The 19,025-nt window shown below is 32.1% G+C and overlaps 2 protein-coding genes across 4 annotated transcripts; one reads left to right on the forward strand and one right to left on the reverse strand.

Annotated features, from left to right (window-relative positions):
- The first annotated feature begins 2,269 nt into the window (after positions 1–2,269).
- Positions 2,270–12,998, forward strand: LOC110099415. Of its 2 annotated transcripts, XM_020826550.2 has the most exons (9): positions 2,270–3,025; positions 5,840–6,028; positions 8,388–8,480; positions 8,704–8,886; positions 8,974–9,076; positions 9,290–9,475; positions 9,655–11,105; positions 11,416–11,771; positions 12,592–12,998. In XM_020826550.2, exons 1-9 carry the CDS (start codon positions 2,822–2,824, stop codon positions 12,641–12,643), a joined length of 2,817 nt encoding a protein of 938 aa, XP_020682209.1. In that variant the 5' UTR covers positions 2,270–2,821; the 3' UTR covers positions 12,644–12,998. The 2 variants fall into 2 exon arrangements, with proteins under 2 accessions (XP_020682209.1, XP_020682210.1); XM_020826551.2 differs by lacking the exon at positions 8,704–8,886.
- Positions 12,999–14,664: 1,666 nt separating this feature from the next.
- LOC110099427 (flavin-containing monooxygenase FMO GS-OX-like 9) lies at positions 14,665–18,604 on the reverse strand. 2 transcript variants are annotated; one of them, XM_020826568.2, is made up of 7 exons: positions 17,992–18,604; positions 17,830–17,900; positions 17,497–17,655; positions 17,335–17,417; positions 17,059–17,194; positions 16,358–16,531; positions 14,665–14,876 (listed from the first exon to the last, which is right to left on the reverse strand). In XM_020826568.2, exons 1-7 carry the CDS (start codon positions 18,548–18,550, stop codon positions 14,676–14,678), a joined length of 1,383 nt encoding a protein of 460 aa, XP_020682227.1. In that variant the 5' UTR covers positions 18,551–18,604; the 3' UTR covers positions 14,665–14,675. The 2 variants fall into 2 exon arrangements, with proteins under 2 accessions (XP_020682227.1, XP_028553758.1); XM_028697925.1 differs by lacking the exon at positions 16,358–16,531.
- Between the last annotated feature and the right edge of the window lie 421 nt (positions 18,605–19,025).

The following is a 19,025-nucleotide window of genomic DNA, read 5'->3' on the forward strand; positions in this document are numbered from 1 at the left end:
AAATGGTTGGGTCAGGTACTCATGTCTGACCTGAAATCAGCCTAACCTGAAGTTGATCAACATGAGTTTGACCTGTTTAATGCATGGATAAAAAATGTTGATTTGAAACCGAATAGCTAGCAATCCGAATGACATGAATTCAACCCGATAATTTATTTTGATTAAAAAAATATTTATAATTTTTTGACCATATATTTTACGTTAATTGATAAAAAAATAGAACCATATTGGCAAAATAAAAGAATTTAAAGGAAAAATTTATGTAGGCCATTTTCGAATCAAAATCATGTAGTCGGTCCAAACCAATCATTTTAATAAATGGTTTGAAATTCTAGACTTGGATCTCATCTGTTTGTTAAATAGGTCAAATTCAAATTTTTTGGGTTAGGTTTGGATTGGGTTGACAAGTCGAATCATTTATTTACATCTTTCATGGCATATTTTTGAAATGCAGCTGTCTATAAATTAAAAATAAATATTACAATTTTTTATTGAATTATATATTTGTATAAACTGACAATTTTTCTTTGTAATTTCGACTTTAGACAAGCGATTGGTTGGTTAACGTTTAAAGTAGAGAATGGTTTAGTCAACAATGAATTTAATTATTATGCGCAGAGTCCGCATGCGAGCACAAAAGATCTAACCGTTCGTTTAACATCAAACCGCCATGGATCCTAGGTTTTTCAGGGTCCTCTTTCGCCGTAACTGCTTCTGACGGAGTCGCCAACGGTCTATTTCGACGGCGTTTACCTTTGTCAACAGTATTTAAAAATATTATATACAAAAAAAATTTATGCCACTTCTTTTTTATTCGATAAATTCATAGCAAAATTTCCAAACAAAAATATATAAATTTGATTTCGTCACCTAAAATGTTAAAACCACAAATAAATTTTTTAAAACTTTTTTTGAGTGTAGTTTCTAATTTATGTCTTAGCTGCTTTGAAAGTTATTTTTAAAATTTTGAGATATATATTTTGTTTGGATCAGCTTTCTCACTGTTTTATAAATCAATTTTTTTATATAAAATTTTTTGGACTAAAAATTTTTATATTAAAAAATTAATTTAGAAAGCAGTAAAAAAAATATCCCAAACAAAAGTATAATTATGTGTTAAAACAACCATTTTTTAAAAGATTGCTTAAATTTGTATTAGATGCAATAAAATTGCTCTATATCTTTTGCTTTTGGGTAATTTTTTTTTATTTTTTAATAGTTTGATTATTTTGAATCATAAATTCCTTACAAATCTTTCCAACTCATATTGCTTACATTTCAACCCTTTTTTTAAATGTTAATTTTAAACATTAATAAAAATATTTTTATTAAAAGTTTATTCGTAATATATTGGCTTCAATGTTCTCTGTTTAAATACCACGCTATTATTTTAATTTTATTTAATTTCATAAAATTGAATGAAACGTACATAGAATTGTTTTGGAATATTTATTTTTTGGAGATTTAAAAATATTATATATCTAATATTTAATTTTAATATTTATTTACATAATATTTTGTGTTTTAATCATATTTAAAATATGTAATTTATTTAAATATATATATTTAGGCTTTGTTTGGGATGGATTTCTAACTGCTTCTTAAAGTTGCTTTCTAATAAATTTTTTTTATTTTTTTTATCAGAAAGCTAATTTAATAAGCGGTAAGAAAGCCGTCCGAAACGTAGCCTTCAAAAGTTTGAATGATATATATATATATATATATATATATATATAAAGTAAATATTATGTATATTATAGGTAAATACTCGTTATACTCTACTACGGCCTCGCCTCTTCAGTGGGGTAACGTAAGCGTGGGCTTGATGCCGGTGGATGCCTCGCTAGGTTCCGCCAAAATATAGTTACTTATAGGTTCCGCCGAAGTATAATTCCGTCTTCAAACACTCTCTTGGAAATGACAACAGGTAGATAGACCCGCTCCAAAAAAAAATCTCATTTTTTTAGTTCTTAGTGTACAGCAAAGGTTGATTTCATCACGTATCCATCACCTGTTAATCGCCCGATGTTCAAAGCAGATCAAATGGATGCCATTAAGCATTCTAAAGCTGTATTCTTTACTATGTTATTTCGTCTCCGTTCATTAACGGTATACCCTAATCCTGCGGCCGCTTCTCTCTCTCTCTCTCTCTCGCGTCGTTTATTCAGAACAAATATCTCTTCAGAATTTGTTTCCACGACGCCGATTGGTCTGTCAGTTAGATTTGGATTTGTCTTTGAGTGATTTTTCATGGCTGTTGAGAAAGGGAGGTTTTTTTTATTTTTTATTTTGTTTGCTTCATGATTTCATAGAAAGAGCGATTTCCCCGTTTTTGCTGTGGATTAGAAGATAATCTGCCAACCCGATTTTGCTGTTATGATTAGAGATTACGATATCGGAATCAATTGCGAGTTCTCTGATTAGAAGCGAGGAAGGAGGCGTCCGAGTGACAAATTCTTTTCCTTTCTATACATTCTTGTGGAGTGAGATTTCCATTTTTCAGATTTTGGTAGTGGATTATCAGATAATATGGCAATCAGATATTGCTGCAATGATTAGGGATTAAAATATATGCATTGTTTGTGAGTTATCTGATTAGAAGAGGGGAAAGGAGGCGTCTTGGTTACAGTTTCTTCTCATTTCTAGAGATTGTTGATGAGAGCAATTTTACCAAGATAGCTCCTTTTTATTGTTGTTATTATTCTTTTGGATTGATGCTTTCCCGTAATGGTGGCAACTGGAAAGAGATACTTGGGTTGGAATTTGTGCTTTGATTGACTTTAGTTAGGTTGTACGAGATGCCATTGGAGGTTGGGCAGAGATGAGTTGCATTTTACCTACTGGACTTCTGCCGGACAGAGAAACTTGTGTGGGACGAGCTATTGATTATAAAGGATGGTCGGAGGCTGAAGAAAGGGTCGCAGAGCTTATTTCCCGCATTCAGCCTAATGAAGGATCAAGGAAACGAAGGCAGGATATAGCTGATTATATTCAGAGTTTAGTTGGAAAATGCTTCTCTTGTCAGGTGAATGTGTTTTATATTGTTTGTCTGTCTTTTAATTTCTCTCATTTTGGTGATCATTGAGTTAATTTGTTGTTTTTTAAGTATTTGAATTTGTTCTATTTATGTTGGGGATGGAAAAGAAATAGCATTGATGTTGGATGTGGAAGAGGCGGCATTTTTTCTTCAAATATCAATGAGTGGAATAAGTTGTTTAGTTTGTAGTGTCCTCCCCCCCACTGCTTGTGATTTATCCATGTTTAGTTAAATTTGCTTTGGCCCTTAATTTTTCATTTTTCATATCATGAGCATCTTGTTTTGGTTTGTCAAACAATGTGATTGGAGATAAGAGAATCAGTTTTGGTAAAGGATATAGAGTTGTATCTAAAAGATTTTCTAGCTTGCTCTCTTTCTCCCTTTGAAGAGAATATTTGACAAAAATATTTGATTTTAAATCCTAAACCAAAAGGAAACATTCTTATTAATATGAAATTATCTTCTAGGGGATTATAACATTTTAAAGCTCTTTTTTTTAGGCATGTTCTATGAAAGCACATTTTTTGGCTCTATGATCAAGTTTGGATCAAATCTTGGTGGGTAACAACGAAAACGACAACATCAAACATATATCTCACTATGTGGGGTCGGCTATTTGAATCTTTTTTTCTTTATTGTATCTTGTTAAGATTCAAAAATTTATTTAAATCTCATCCTTTATGTTAATATTTTCTCTTACAATTAACTTAAAAGTGGCATTTTTACAATAAACCAATCCGGCCTTTGTTAACAATACAAAATATGATACCCTTCTTCTAAATTAATACAACAACAACATCAAGCCTTTATCCCACTACGTGGGGTCGGCTACATGAATCATTTTTCTCCATTGTGTCCTATTAAAATTCAAATTCTTGTTTAAATCTAATAAAGAAAGGTCATTCCTAAATTAATGATTAGTTAAATCTTTGGATTGAATAAACCCCGCCAACTCAAATCCAATTGACACAATTATTATGTAATATTTGGTCTAATTTTTTTGTAACATTTCCTAGAGAGATTTTTTTTTAAATTTCCTTGAGATATTTTTTTTCCTTGAGAGAAATTAATTCTATAAGCAAAGCAAGATTAGGGTTTTACTAAACCAGGTATCTCCCGTAAAGCACCATAAAATTTTCATGAAAAAATTAAAGTTGAGGGTCTACCTAGCTTCTCCAAGAGGCAAAAGATGATGATGATGATGATGCCAATGCTTATTTTCCTCTTCCCCTCCCTTAGCTTGCTCTCCGACGACCCATCCAAAATTGAAGTTGGTGAATCTATTGAAGCTACCAACTACATAACCAGAAGCACCTTACTCATACTTCATTTTATGCCCTAGGGAGCTGTTGTCGATCTTTGCTTACCTCCATAGTTTTGGTGATATTGATTGAAGTTCTAGGTGCTTAGAATGGGCAAGTCATCTCAATGTCTAAAGAAGATCTTATACTTAGGATGACAAAGCATTAATACCATATGTACATCATGTTAAAGAGTCATAGTATTGTGATAAGTCGAATCCTAATCTATTCCGGTTCTTCAATAAATCTCATGATCCTACGAGCATTAAGATCATTGTCTTTTGAAGTTCAATATCCTAGATAAGGTAAATTGATGGCGCATGACTTTAATAGCAATATATGATATGATGCCCCTTCTTCTAAATTAATGATTAGCTAAATCTTTGAATTGAATAAACCCCATCAACTCAATTCCTATGCACATAATTATTATGTAATCTTAGGTTTAATGTTTAGGTAACATCTCTTTAAGATAACTTTTTTATTTTTTGTATCTCTTTAAGAGAAATTAGTTTTATAGATAAAGCTAGATTAGGGTATTACTAAACAAGGCATCTCCATAAAGCACCACAAAATTGCTATGAAAAAAAATTAGGCTTGAGAGTTTACCTAGCTTCTCCAAGAAGGAAGAAGAAATGATGATGATGATGATGTCGATGCTTATTTCCCTCTTCCTCTCCCTCGGCTTGCTGTCCAAGGACCCTTCCTTAGTTGTTGAAGTTGGTGAAGCTATTGAAGCTGCCAACTACAAAACCAGAAGCTTCTCACTCTTACTTAATTATTGCATGCCCTAGGGAGCTGATGTCAATCTTCGCTTACCTTCATTCGGTCGTCGCTCTTAGGCCCGTAATTTTCTCTCTTGTGGGTGCTCGCTCATTCCTCTTATTCAATGCCCTAAGGGGCTTTATTCGGGTTATAATTGGTACAAGAGATGGTGGAAAGCAATAGGGGTAGATCTGGTTCTGCAGTGTAGCAAGCAAATTAAAAAAAAATAAAAAAAAATAACATCCAAACAAAGCCTAGGCTTTTCACATCACAATTATGAAAGTCCATTAGCAACCACTAATTTGAAATGAGAGGATCGACTAAAAGCTGGCAACAACAGACCAGAAAACCAACAGTAACCAGGATTACACTCACCTAAACCAATATATGAATTTAGATAATACAGCAATGTTCTCTAAAGGGATCATCATCACAGGCAAGCTTAAAAGTTCTAAAACTAAAAATGAAAACTAGAGTAAAATCAAAACTCAAAATGTTGATTTGCATAAGAAAGTTTATAAGCGAAGTGAAATTATTTCTGCAAGTAGTTATTTATTCAGTTGATGATCACACATTTTTATATGCTTTCTCAGCTTTTCTGTTAAGGAATTAGTCTTTTGCATTCATTAGAATGTGAATATATTTATGTTAATGACTAGTTTTGTAATAATTGTATTTTTTTTGTCAGTATTTCTTCATTTGAAATCTATGAAATGACTGTAATGGTGATTACCAGGTTTACATTTTGGGATCTTTGCCCCTGATGACCTATTTACCTGATGGAGATATTGACTTGACTGTATTTAGTGATAATGAAAATCTGAAAGAAGCATGTGCCGACAAAGTCTACCAAGTGATGAAGGAGGACGAAAAGAATGAGAATGCAGAGTTTCATGTAAAAGAAGTTCAACTAATATTGGCAGAAGTATGCCTTCTAAATTTGTTTATATAATTCAGCAATATATAGCACCTTTTCTTTGAAATTGCACGTCTTGGATATTCTTTATTAACTAAATCCTTTGTTATAAGTGCACGTACTCTTGTTCTATCTAATGTAATTCTTTTGTTTAGCACTGTGTCACGTGGCATAAAATTTATAATTTCGTATAATTAATGGATTGAATTTTGTGTAATTATTATTTAAAGCATAATTGACCTTTTTATTAAAAAAGCAATGCAATCAAGCATTAAATTGTTTCATATTTATCCACAAGGTATTTTATAAGTTGGTTGTTATTTTATATTTATTTGATTAATAGGAAGCATGCTATCACAAGTTTACTGAAACATGTTGATCTTTGAAGGGACTATCCATGGTGCATGAAAATCTTTGATGTGATCTGAGGAGGAGAAAAATGGAGTAAGAACAGAAAAATGCAGGAAATCTTTGTTATTTTATGTATTAAGATGATTCATACAAAATATAGGTTTTATAAAAATAGTATTTTTCATTTTCATGAGATGCGGAAAATGGGGAATAAAATTTTGAATGAATTTTGACTTTTACCTTTCTAAAGTTTGAGTGTTACACAAATTGGGGCGAAGGATCAAGTTGCTGGCATATTGACAGAAAGATTATCTAAAATGAATCTCAAAGGGTAGCATAAACGACATATGAATGCCCATAATTGAAGCAAATCATGATAGATCTTTGTCAATCAATTTATTATTAAGCAGCATTGTTGTACTGTGATAATTGATCAATTATCTGCATAGTAGAGAATCCAGTGGTTTAAGCAAGAATTAAGCTAATGTTAATTATCAATTTGTTTGGGAGAAAGTATTAAGAGGTTAAATCAGAATGAATCACGCCATGACCAAGAATTAAGTTGTTGACATATTCACAAAAGAACTATCTGAAAGAATATTTGATAATTGATGAAGGATACTTGGCATGAAAATAAGAAGAACAATGTGAAAGATTAGTCGATGAGGGGAGGTGTTAAAGAGTGCACCAAATCTCTAGAAATCTCTTCACCCCACCCCACACCCATAGAATTTTATCTAGAATTTTCTTTGTTGAGAAGTAAGTCACTTCCTAGAATTGTTTAGATAGTGCATAAGAAGATTCTAGAAATTTATAGATAATAGAATGTGTAAAAGTGTCTAGAGTTTTGTAATTTTTTCTAGAATTGTGTGTTTGGTTGTTATAAACTTTAGAATATTTAGTGTATTGTAGATAACTCTAGAAATTAAAGAGTTGTAAAAAGGCCTTATCCTTAGAGGGAGAAGCTTTGGAGCCTATGAAAGGAGGAGACCCTTGTCATTTGTAATACACATCAAGAGTTTAGTAATAAACCACCTTGTGCAAGAAACCCCCTCCTTGTCCTGTACACCTCTTCAAATGTTTGAACTTTCCCAAATTTCTAACAATATTTTAATTGAAAGGCATTATTTTTAAGGCAAATAATTTTTTTTAACATTTTTTCTCAGAATCTATATCTATATAAGTGCACAAGTAATGCTACACACACTAAAGAAACCAACATAAAGTATGGCGCCACATCATTGCCTAAGCGGCAGCTGACCTGTCATCCTATAGCTATGCAAAATTTCTTTTTTTGTCACCTGAAGTAAAGTATCAAATAATAACTTATGCAAATATACGGTATTTTTGTCTAAAAACAGATTATTTAACAAAATATAGGAAGGTTCATTATGAAATAATTTGATTATTTGATTGCACAAAATCAATGGACTAAATTGATATCTAAAAATAACTTCTTCCTAAGTGAATCGACTTAATTTCATTAAAATACTTTAGTTTGGACTGAAATTCCTTATATTATGTCATTGAAAGTAAAGTATTTCAGGTGATATATATGGCAAATAGCACAAAATTACAAACATAAGAAGATTCATGCAACTGTCACATGCCATGCTAGCTGTCATATAGGCATTGAGACCATTTCAATTTTAGATTTTTCGGGGATTAAAGTTTCATTTTATACAATAGATACTTTTTATGCTTGCATGATCAATTGTAGTTGGAACTAAAGTTTGGTAAATTTGATATCAGGTTCAGGCTGGGTTGCATTTTTTGCAGGGAAAAATCTGAAGTCTTAACCATATTTTTCACATGCTGATCTCAATTTCTTTTCTAAAAGAGGATATAATTTCCTGTTCATTTAAGTGCTGATTCACATGATATGATGTTGGCCTATACTTCAAATTTGCTCATGTTTTAACAAATATGCCTCAACCTTGTATGTTTCTGGTACATCTTTATTCAATAATATTGTGCTTAATATTGATTCCTTGTTTGGTTTAATTTCCTTATTCAGGTAAAGGTTATAAAATGTCTTGTAGAGGGTATTGTTGTGGATATAACATTTCATCAGACTGGTGGCTTACGTGCCCTTTGTTTCCTAGAAGAGGTAATCTTCAGGTTCTTTCATTAGTTCTTGAGTTTATGTGTAGAATTAGGTAGGCTTCGTTTTGGATGGCTTTCTTACTGCTTCTTAAGTAGTTTTTTAGTATAAAAATTTTAATTTTGTACTGAAAAGCTTCTTTAAGAAGCAGTGAGAAAGCCGCCCCAAACGAAGCCTAAATTTTTTAGTTATATGCATCGTTTAACTTATATGACATCTATTTTTGTAGATGGACCATTTGATAAATCAAGATCATTTATTTAAGCGGAGTAGCATTCTTATTAAAGCTTGGTGTTACTATGAGAGTCGCATTTTGGGTGCTCATTATGGTCTTATTTCTACATATGCTTTGGAAACCATGATCATTTACATATTTCATGTATTTGACAATTCATTCACTGGGCCACTTGAGGTTGTTAACCTTAGCAAAATTTCTTTTGACTGCTTCAGCTAAGGATCAGAACAGAAATATGATGTTGCTATTCTCTTTAATCTACAGGTTCTATACCGTTTTCTAGAAATTTTCAGCAATTTTGATTGGGAAAACTTTTGTGTCAGCATATGGGGTCCTGTACCCGTACATTCACTCCCGGAGATTGCTGGTAAGCTTTAGGTTTCGTTTGAGATGATTTTTTTTTCTGCTTCTTAAAGCAATTTTTTAGTATAAAAATTTTAATTTTTGTACTAAAAAGTTGCTTTATGAAGCAGTAAGAAAGACGTCCCAAACGAAACATTAACCTCTGCATTTTGCCTGATATTTAAGTTGGCTTTTCCTAAAAAAGAAGTTTGTTCTTCACCTCTTAATAATTGTTCAGTGATGCCTCCGAGAAAGGACAAAAGTGAATTTTATCGCAAGAAGTTCTTTCTAGAAAGTCATAGCATGTTCATTGATGGTTTGGCATGTGGTCAACACTGCCAGAGACGTTCTTTTGTTCCCAAGTATTTGAACGTTGTTGATCCTCTATGCGTGCATAACAACCTTGGACGCAGTGTTTACAAAGGTATTTTTGCACTTTATAGTCATAAGCATTTATGAAGAGTTGAAGACCTTTCTTCAACAATTAAATATTTTTTATACTATGTTTATATTTCTTAGGCTCTGTTTATTCACTGCAGTATTTACAATTCAAACAAATTTCAAACGTACTAAACTACTTTTTGATATATTCTATTGTGTCAGGCAATTTTTATAGAATTTGTAGTGCTTTTGTATTTGGGGCTGAAAAGCTAGCCAGTTTACTTGATTCTCCTTCGGATCTCAGTCAGTTCTTCAAGAATGCATGGGAAAGACAGAGAGCTGGCATTCACACCAGTTCTTCTACTAGCATGGAGCACTTGAAACCATCTAAATCTATCCAGGTTGGAGCATCTTACACTTCCAGAAATATTTCATGCAAGGAACAGAATGTTAATATTTTAGAAGATCCTGGTGGTGAGCATCTGGCTGGTGATGTTGGGCCATCTTTCTATGGCGCTTCCTCTCAGATACTTAGATTAATTAACCAAAAGTCCACGGACAGTAGTTGTCATAATGGAATTCAAACAGTATTCTCTAATGTTAAAAATAAAAAAGATTATAGTAGTGATATTATCATCAAGAATCAGGATTATGTAGAAAGAACCTTAGACTCAAAACCTGTTAGAACTAACAAGAACCATGAAAATCTGAGTTGCGATTACAGTAATAAAGATAAGGAAGGAGATTGCAGGTTTCAGGGTGAGTTTGGCATGTTTTGCTCTGCAAAGACAAGCTTTCGATCTCGCCCAATGAATGCGTCTGAGAATTCTTCTGGACAAAGCAACGATATAATACAAAAATCTGATACTCGTGAGGCTTTTCTTGTTGGTTCAGAACATGATTGCAGAAGTAAGAGCCTGGCTTCAAGAATTATGAGCAGCCAACCAGCGAAATCTATTGATGACCCTTCATGTTCAAAGCAAACTTCATCTCTTCAAGCTGCAGTTTCAAATGGTGCTTCTCATAGCTGTCATGATAATACCTTTTCCACAACTGAAACTTCATCAAGTAGGATGAATTCTGTAATGGAAAACTACAGCAGTCCACCAAAGGTTGGTTATCATGAGGTTTCATTAAATCAAACTGCCCAAATGATTGATGATGTCTGCATCATTGCTACCGGGCAGGTGCCGCAAAGTTCTGAGGTGGTTCCTTCAAAACTTTATCCTACAGGTCCGCCGGTCCCGTTCTTAGAAATGCTTCAGACATATAGCTCTCCATCTCACAAACGCTACTATGATGGATTGTATGGATTGCTTGCTGATGGAACGTTAGATTTTGATCTAAATGTTGATTCAGATGGAATGTTTGATCAGCCGGAGATTCATGTTGCTGCACCTGCCAAGCCAAATCTGTCTCATGGATTGCCTACCCCAAACATTTCTTTACTTGGACCCTCTGCCTATCCTTATACTACTGTAGTACCTAATGTGTACTTTCGAAGGATTTTCCCGCCATTTGGTCCAGTTAAATCAATTCTATCACAGGGGTCACAGTTTATGCCTGCCACCAATATTATGCCAGAAGCTCAGATAAGAACTTCTGACATTCTTACTTTTGGAGATGGAGTCGCTAAACATCCTTGTGGAGTTAGAACCTATCTGCCAAGTCCAGTAAGTATATTTCTTATCCAATTCTCATGCTGATATATATGGTATCTTGAGTATGAAAATGGCTCTCTTGAGCTTCAATCTGTTTATTCTGTTTATTTATATGAAATTAACTATAAAACCAATATAATGTGTAAATTCATTCAATTTCAATGGACTATTTTGGTAATACGTTTTTTTTTTCCTCTACCCAACTTTGTCCAATCCAAATGAGATAGGCTTTTCCATGTAATATTTCACTAGTCTCAAGAAAATCCTATTGTATTTGCGCTTTTGGAAGAAAAGTCCTAAACTTATCTGCTTTTCTACTCAGTGTTTTGTTCTCAGAGATCAGTCGCCAACTACTATTCACAGTTGGGATTACAATCATTATGGAGGAAAAATTGATGGACAACAAAATTCCAACAATAGAAGTCCACAGGTGTTTTGGTTCACCAATGAGCACAGTCTTACTGAGAAGCCAAGCATTCCCCCAGGCTGCTTAGCCCCTAATTACAGCCAAACTGTTGGATCATTTGATTTGTGTAGGAGCAATGAAATTAGTTCATACCTAACAGAGAATAGTTCAATTGGATCTTCCAGTGTTTCTCATTTTTCAACATATACGACACAGGGAATGGATCATTCACATTTATTGACTGCTCAATCATCGTTTTCCCAGTACCAGAGGTATAGCCACTTATCATTCTTTTGATATTTTTTGAGCCATTAAAAGAGAAGCATAATACTAAGTTAAGTGTTGCAGAGATGAGAATGCTCAGGTGGATGAGTGGCTTTACCCTTAGAGATAGGATACAAAATGAGCATATATGTGAAAAGGTTGGTGTAGCGCCAGTGGAAAGATAAGATTAGAGAGAATAGCCTTAGATGATTTGGTCACATAAAACGGCGGCCTTCCAATGACCCAGTTAGGAAAGTAGAGGTATTAGATTTGACTCATATTAAGAATGATAGCAGTAGACCTAAAAAGACTTGGTTAGAAAATATTAGAAATGATCTTTCTTTATTAGATTTAAACGAGAATTTGACTTTTAATATGACACAATGGAGAAAAAGGATTCATGTAGCCGACCCACATAGTGGGATAAAGACTTGATGTTGTTGTTGTTGTATGTAATTTGAAACTAGCATCAAAACCTTCATGAAGCTGTTATGCATGGGGTATTTTTATCATCTGTTATGCCCAAATATACTCAGAGGAATTAGCTTGATTGTCTTGCAGCTTTAGTTATGAACCTATGAATGATGTTATCATTAAGGTTTCGTTTGGGATGGCTTTTTTACTGCTTCTAAACCCTAAATTTTTTTTATAAAAAATAAATTTTTTTTGACTAGAAAGCTACTTTAAGAAGCCGTAAGAAATCCGTCCCAAACGAACCCTAAATTATCCAGGCATTATCAGTCCAATGGAGAATCTAAAAACATTTTATTAGAAATGCTGTGATTTTCTTCTTCGGTATTCTAAGCGGAGTTTTCGATCATTTCCCAGATCGATGGTCCAGAAGAATCATCAGCTGAAAGAAGAGGCTTTCTCTCTATGATTTCCTATTCATGCAGACATGACAGGGAAGAGTTGAACACCTATGCTTCTACTCCATTACTCTGACTCAGTTATTTTTTGGTTTGATTCTACCATTCTTGGCTTAGTATCCTTAGGCCATTGCAGAGTATTCAACTGTACTTTGCAAACAGGCCAATATTTTTCAGGATATCAGCCAAAAAATGCTAACATCAATCAATAAGGAATTTTTTTCTTTCTTAGAATTGACAAATTGATAATCTCATTCCTTTTAGTTAGCTTACAAATAAAAAATGCAATCCTTTGCATTTGTGTGATCTCTACAACTTGATTTTCCTGGTTGAAAAGAAATAATAATAAAGAAATTTTCTCAGCTCTATTTTGTTTCATGAAATCATGCTTTCTATGTTATGCAGATTGCTTAATTGTATTTTAACTTTCATAACATTGCTAGGGAAACAATGGAAAAGCAAAGCAACGTTACTTTGGTTTCGTTTGGCATAGCTTTCTTATTACTTTCTAAAGTAGCTTTCTAGCAAAAAAAACATCTTGAATGAAAAATCTTTGTACTAAAAAGTTACTTTAGAAAGTAATTTCAAACGAAACCTTTGTCTTACAGTTTTACAGTTCAGTTATATTTCTGTGTATCAGATATATAAATCTCTATACTGTGTTGATTAGTTTTTTTCTTTTTTTTTTTAACCTTCTTAATTCTTTTTCAACAGGAAATTAATTGAGAATCCTTAGTTGATACTATTTACATACTTTTCCACATGATAATATTGAGTTAATTGGTCTCATATTATTTAGTTCAAAAATGTATGTTTAAATATATTAATAATTTTCTTACTTATAACAAGTTGATGATCAGAAAAATCTCAAAATAATTTCTAGATTATTTGTATGTGATCAATTTAGGCTTTGTTTGGGACAGTTTTCTTATTGTTTTCTAAAGTTGTTTTCTATTATAAAAATTTTTTGAATTAAAATTTTTATATTAAAAAGCTGTTTTAATAAACAATAAGTCACAGAATATCATGTTGCTTTAAATTAGTAATATTTGATGAGAATTATATTGAGATACTTAAGAGTCATAAGGCTACAAGTAGGTTTTAACTCTTATAAGATTAAAACATAAACATTGTTTGGCATATGTTTAGGCTTTTTGTTTTAGGACTTAAGATTTTTATGAATGAGAAATTCTTAAATATATTAAATTATGCAAATGATGAGATTTAATAAATCTTGAATTTAATCAACAATGAAGCTTAAATGATATTTATCAAAGTATTAGAATTTTAAATGCTAAAAAATTTGCTTGGCATAATCAAAGTACAAGAGTTTGGGGCTCGTCAAATTAACATTTTTTTTAGAGACTTTTAGGTCAATTAAGGTAAACTCACAAATACATCACATATGTAAGACTCAAACTTAAGATCTCTTGATTGGTAGTAAAAGCTTCCAACCAACAGACCAAGACTAAGGCTTTGTTTGGAATGATTTTCTTATTGCTTTTTAAAGCAGTTTTATAGTTCAAAAATTAAAATTTTAATACTAGAAAATAGCTTTAAAAGCAATAAGAAAATTGTCTCAAACGAAGCCTAAATCAACATATTTTTAAAATTGCTTTAAGATTCATACTATAAAAAAGATAGGATGGTAGCCTACCAATTCTTAATATATTGAGCTTCTCTTATGGATTCAGCTATTGAAATCATGAAGTAAGAGCCAAGTAACTCCTTGTTTCTATAAGTCAAATTCTAGCAACCATATAGATATAAATATGACTTTCTTCAATTGTTCTTCTTTATTTCTCTCAGTTTTCTGCACTAAGCTCCTCATTCATCTCCTGATTTCTAATTTTGATCAAAACAAAAAATATAAAGTAAGAGTTTGTTTAAGATGGTTTTTTTACTGCTTTTTTAAAATAATTTTTAGTATAAAAATTTCTTAAATTATAAAACTTTATACTAAAAAGTTATTTTAGAAATAGCAAAAAGTTATTCCAAATGAATCCTAAGAGAAATTGTTTTTAAATAAACAAATTCTGGCCTTCAAATCACAATGCTTTCATAGCCTTGTTGTGTGAAGTGAGGGCTTTGGTGAGCCTGTTGAAGCAATGGAAGATCATCATCCCAAGAATCACGATAAGTTTCCAGATTCACTTCAGCATTCAGTAGAGATGATAAGCATAATTCCTTCCTCCATTCTTCCAAATGTGGAAAAGAACATCTATCTCCATATTTGTCACAGTACTGTCCACCAAAACAATAAAAAGGAAAATGGATTTGTTATATGATGATATTTTGATCAATTGTTGTGTTTCAAAACACAACACTCTTGTTTCTTTGGGGATAATTTTTTTACTACTTTTTAAAACAATTTTTTGGTACAGAAATTTTTAATTCAAAATTTTTTTTACTAAAAAACTGCTGTAGAAAGTTGTCTCAAATGAAGCCGTATTAGGATACGTGAAAAAATTATTAGAATATCATGATATAAATTGTATGAGGATGGTTTGGGCTTGAGAACCTATGAAGTTAGTTTAAGATTAGTGTTGTATACAAAAAAATTTGTGTTGTATTAATCTCAAAGTAAATCCACTGATTTGTAAGCCATCCTGTGATAATTTTTATTATAAGGATATTCTTTTAAAAATTTTTCTCTATGATAATTGCTACAAACTCTACAACAAAAACATCAAGCCTTTGTCCCACTACGTGGGGTTGGCTACATGAATCCATTTTCGCCATTGTGTCTGGTTAAAACTCAAATTTAATCTAATAAAGAAAGATCATTTCTAATATTTTCTAACCAAGTCTTTTTAGGTCTATCTGCTACAAAGTCTACATAGGCTTTATTTTTGCGATGTACTTAAATGGTCCTCTAATTGGTCTCTCTCTATATTAAAATGATTGCCTCCTAATCGGTTATTCAGCATCATACCAATGTAACTTTGTTTTTGGTCATCTTTATGAAACATATTAGAGTTTAATCTTAATCTTATCTTGCTAAAATGATTCCGCCGCCGCCGCCCAAACTTCTATCTACGGGTCCCTTCCCTTACCCAATTGACTAAGTAGGCTAGGTTCCACTACTTACCATGATGATGGAATCATACAATCATAATTGTGTTTATTATAATTTCCCCAATCATCTGCCCTGAATCTATAGTTATGCATTCTTGTTTTGTTTTGTTTTGTTTTGTTTTCAATCCAAATAGCTTATACTAAAGCAATAAATCATTAGAGCCACACAAATTAATTTTATTTGAAAGTGTTCTCTTATGATCAAGATAAATAGCATCCATAGGGGATTGCACTTATAAAAAATCTCAAATTAGAATAAAAAGTACTCATAAGACGAGTAAGGTTTCGTTTGGAATGACTTTCTTGCTGCTTCTTAAAGCAGCTTTCTAGTACAAAATTATTATTTTTTGCACTAAAAGATGCTTTAAGAAGCAATAAAGTCATTTATAATATCTTGGTAAAGTCATTTATAATATCAAATTTTCTTTCTGAAAAAATTGATTCAGAATCATTTGAATATTCAATAATGTAGTTTAAGATGTCAATCATATAATGTATAATATTTTCTTTTTTACAACACCTAGAAGTTCTAACTTTGAATTATATACCCTTTTGCTTTTCTAATTTTATTTGTGAAGCCTAATATGACATTCAGAAATCTTAGCTTGCAAATTTCAGAGTGGGGTGATAAGAAAAAAATATATTACCTCAAAATTGGCTATATCATGTGCATTGTGCTTTGGTATTCCAGCAAGATCTATGGAGTGGTAGTACTCCTTGACAGCCTTCATCATCTCTTCCCATGATGGAAGTGTCCTTTTCCCTGAGAGCACTTGAGCTATCCATTTTGCTTGTGATTCAAAGAATGGAAACCCAATAATCTATAAAACTTCAGAGTTAATAATGATCCTTGTGCATATTATTAATGCTTTTTAAGTTTTTAGATGCAAGAAATATTCGAGTTTTATTTGGGACGCTTTTTTTATTGATTTCTAAAACTTTTTTTTAGTAAAAAAAAAATTAAAATTAGAAATTTTTATACTGGAAAACTATCCTAAAAAGCTGTCACAAAAGAATTATTAATTTACTTTATTGAAGTTAATCCAACTCTGATGGATTGTGTTTTTATATGGTTGTGATTTTAATTAGAGATGTTAATGATGCAATCTCAAAGTTGATATGCATGATCTAATATAACCTTACTCGATCCACCTCTAACTTGAATTGAGTAAGCAAATGGCTGGATTTGAGTTCAATCAAGATTGACATGAAGGACTTCGACTTGATGTTGAGCCAAAATCGAATCATCGTAACTTCAAATCATTCACAACTCTTCCTAATTTTATATATGATCAAATGAATTGATCTCCATGAATAAACACCTAAACCCTAAAGAAGTAGATCTCACCTTCTTTGGAATACCTACAAAAGACAGTGAAGGAGCAAGTGAAGGTGGGAATGTATGCTCATACAATGGACCCACTTTGTCATCATCAACAGTTACTATTCCTTTGGTGTCAAGAAATGGCAAAGAATATGAATACCTTCAAAGCAAAAAAAAATTTATATTCATCAATGTGATATTATTAGATCATACTAAAATTTATACTTTGTCATAAATTTTGTATACTACAAAGCAAATAGAAACACTAACAAGACGAAGAATTTATTTTTTAGCACTTACCCTGTGCAGTAAATAATCGTATCGGCGGTAATGAAAGTATCATCAACAAATAAAACTCTTCCATCCTCATAAAGAGTGTCTATCTGCAAATGACATAATACTTATTAATCTTAAGCTTTTTTAAATGTTATTAGAAGAGTATTTTAGTTTCTTGGAGAATACCTGTGGTTGTAATTGAAGGTTTTGATATTTAGCAATTACTTTGGACAATCCTTCAGATATTTCGAGAGATTTGACACTAAGATGAACTTCCTTAGCAACATTCACAAGTTCCATTGATATGTCCTGGCCGCTCATGGAGTTCCCCACGACCACTACAATCTATATGTTATTTCATGAACACTTTTGTTATGCTCTTCATGATGATATAACAAAGAACACCAAAAAAAATAATAATGATTTTCAAGCATATTTCTCATACAATTTAATATATATTTTTTTATAAATTTAGCATGGTAAGAGGAACAAGTTACAAATGGAGAAAATCTTTCTCACCTCATTGCTGAAAGGCTGGGGAACTCTGTATACATGACTATGGAGCTGTCTCCTTCTCCATACATCCATTCCTACATATCAAAAGAAAGAAACTTCAATGCAACAATCATTCATAAACTGCAATACAACAAAAAATATATAAGATTTCATCATCAACAATACCTTTGATTACAGGCAATCTAGGCATAGAATAATGGCCATTAGCAACAACAACAGCATCAAATATTTCTTCACTGACAATTCCAGAATCAATTTCTTTACTTCTAACAGCCCATCTAATTCTCCTATCAATATCAAATTCAGAACTATCAACTATTCCAACATATTCCACTCTTGTATTAAATCTTATCATCTCCCTGAGTTCAAACCAGCTACAGAAATCTTGGAGATATAAAAACAGCTCATTGTGACTTGGGAATCTCCTCATGTCTCTTCCTTTCTTTACAATGAAAGGGAAGTCGGTGAATCCCATTATCTCTCTAGGAGAAGCTAATCTTAAGGAGTTATAGACACTGCTATGGATCTTTAATGGAGTTTTCTTCCCCATTGAATCTTCATCTTCAACCTTTGATTGGTATAGCCATTGTCCTCCGATGTCATGGTTCTGCTCCAGAACTAAGACAGAATGTCCTTCCTTTCTCAGCTCTCTTGCAGAAACCAGACCTGAAGGTCCTGCTCCAATCACACAGATATTTTTGGAGCTGAGATATTCTGAAACCATGGCTAGTTGAACCTTGGGAGGAGAATGTCTTGTTGTGGACTGTGTAAGGGAGTTGAGTTGTTTGCTTCTTTAATAGATGTTTGTGCAGGAGCTGGATAGGATAAAGTGACCCAGTTTGCTTTGACTAGAAGTTTTTTTTATTGTTTGATTGTATGTATATGTTCTGTAATGTTATTATTATTTTTTTTATTTTTTATTTAATTTTTTTTATATGTTCTGTAATGTTATGTTGTTAACAAAGTTTTCAGAATGTTTGGTAGTTTATTGGGATTTTAAACTAGTAAATCTAAAAATGTTAGTGAAGTTCTATTTTGATGATCTGTAAATATCAATTTAAAATAAAGATTATAATCACATTTAAGTTTTCTTTAAAAAATAATCATGTGGATGGCTTTCAGTGGAGTTGCATGGTATGGATACTGTGATAATGTCATGTGGCCATAGTTTATGATTTTGTATAATTTTGAGTGAATTA

This window comes from Dendrobium catenatum, unplaced genomic scaffold (assembly GCF_001605985.2).
Source record: "Dendrobium catenatum unplaced genomic scaffold, ASM160598v2 fragScaff_scaffold_1022, whole genome shotgun sequence".
In the NCBI taxonomy this organism is placed as follows: Eukaryota; Viridiplantae; Streptophyta; class Magnoliopsida; order Asparagales; family Orchidaceae; genus Dendrobium; species Dendrobium catenatum.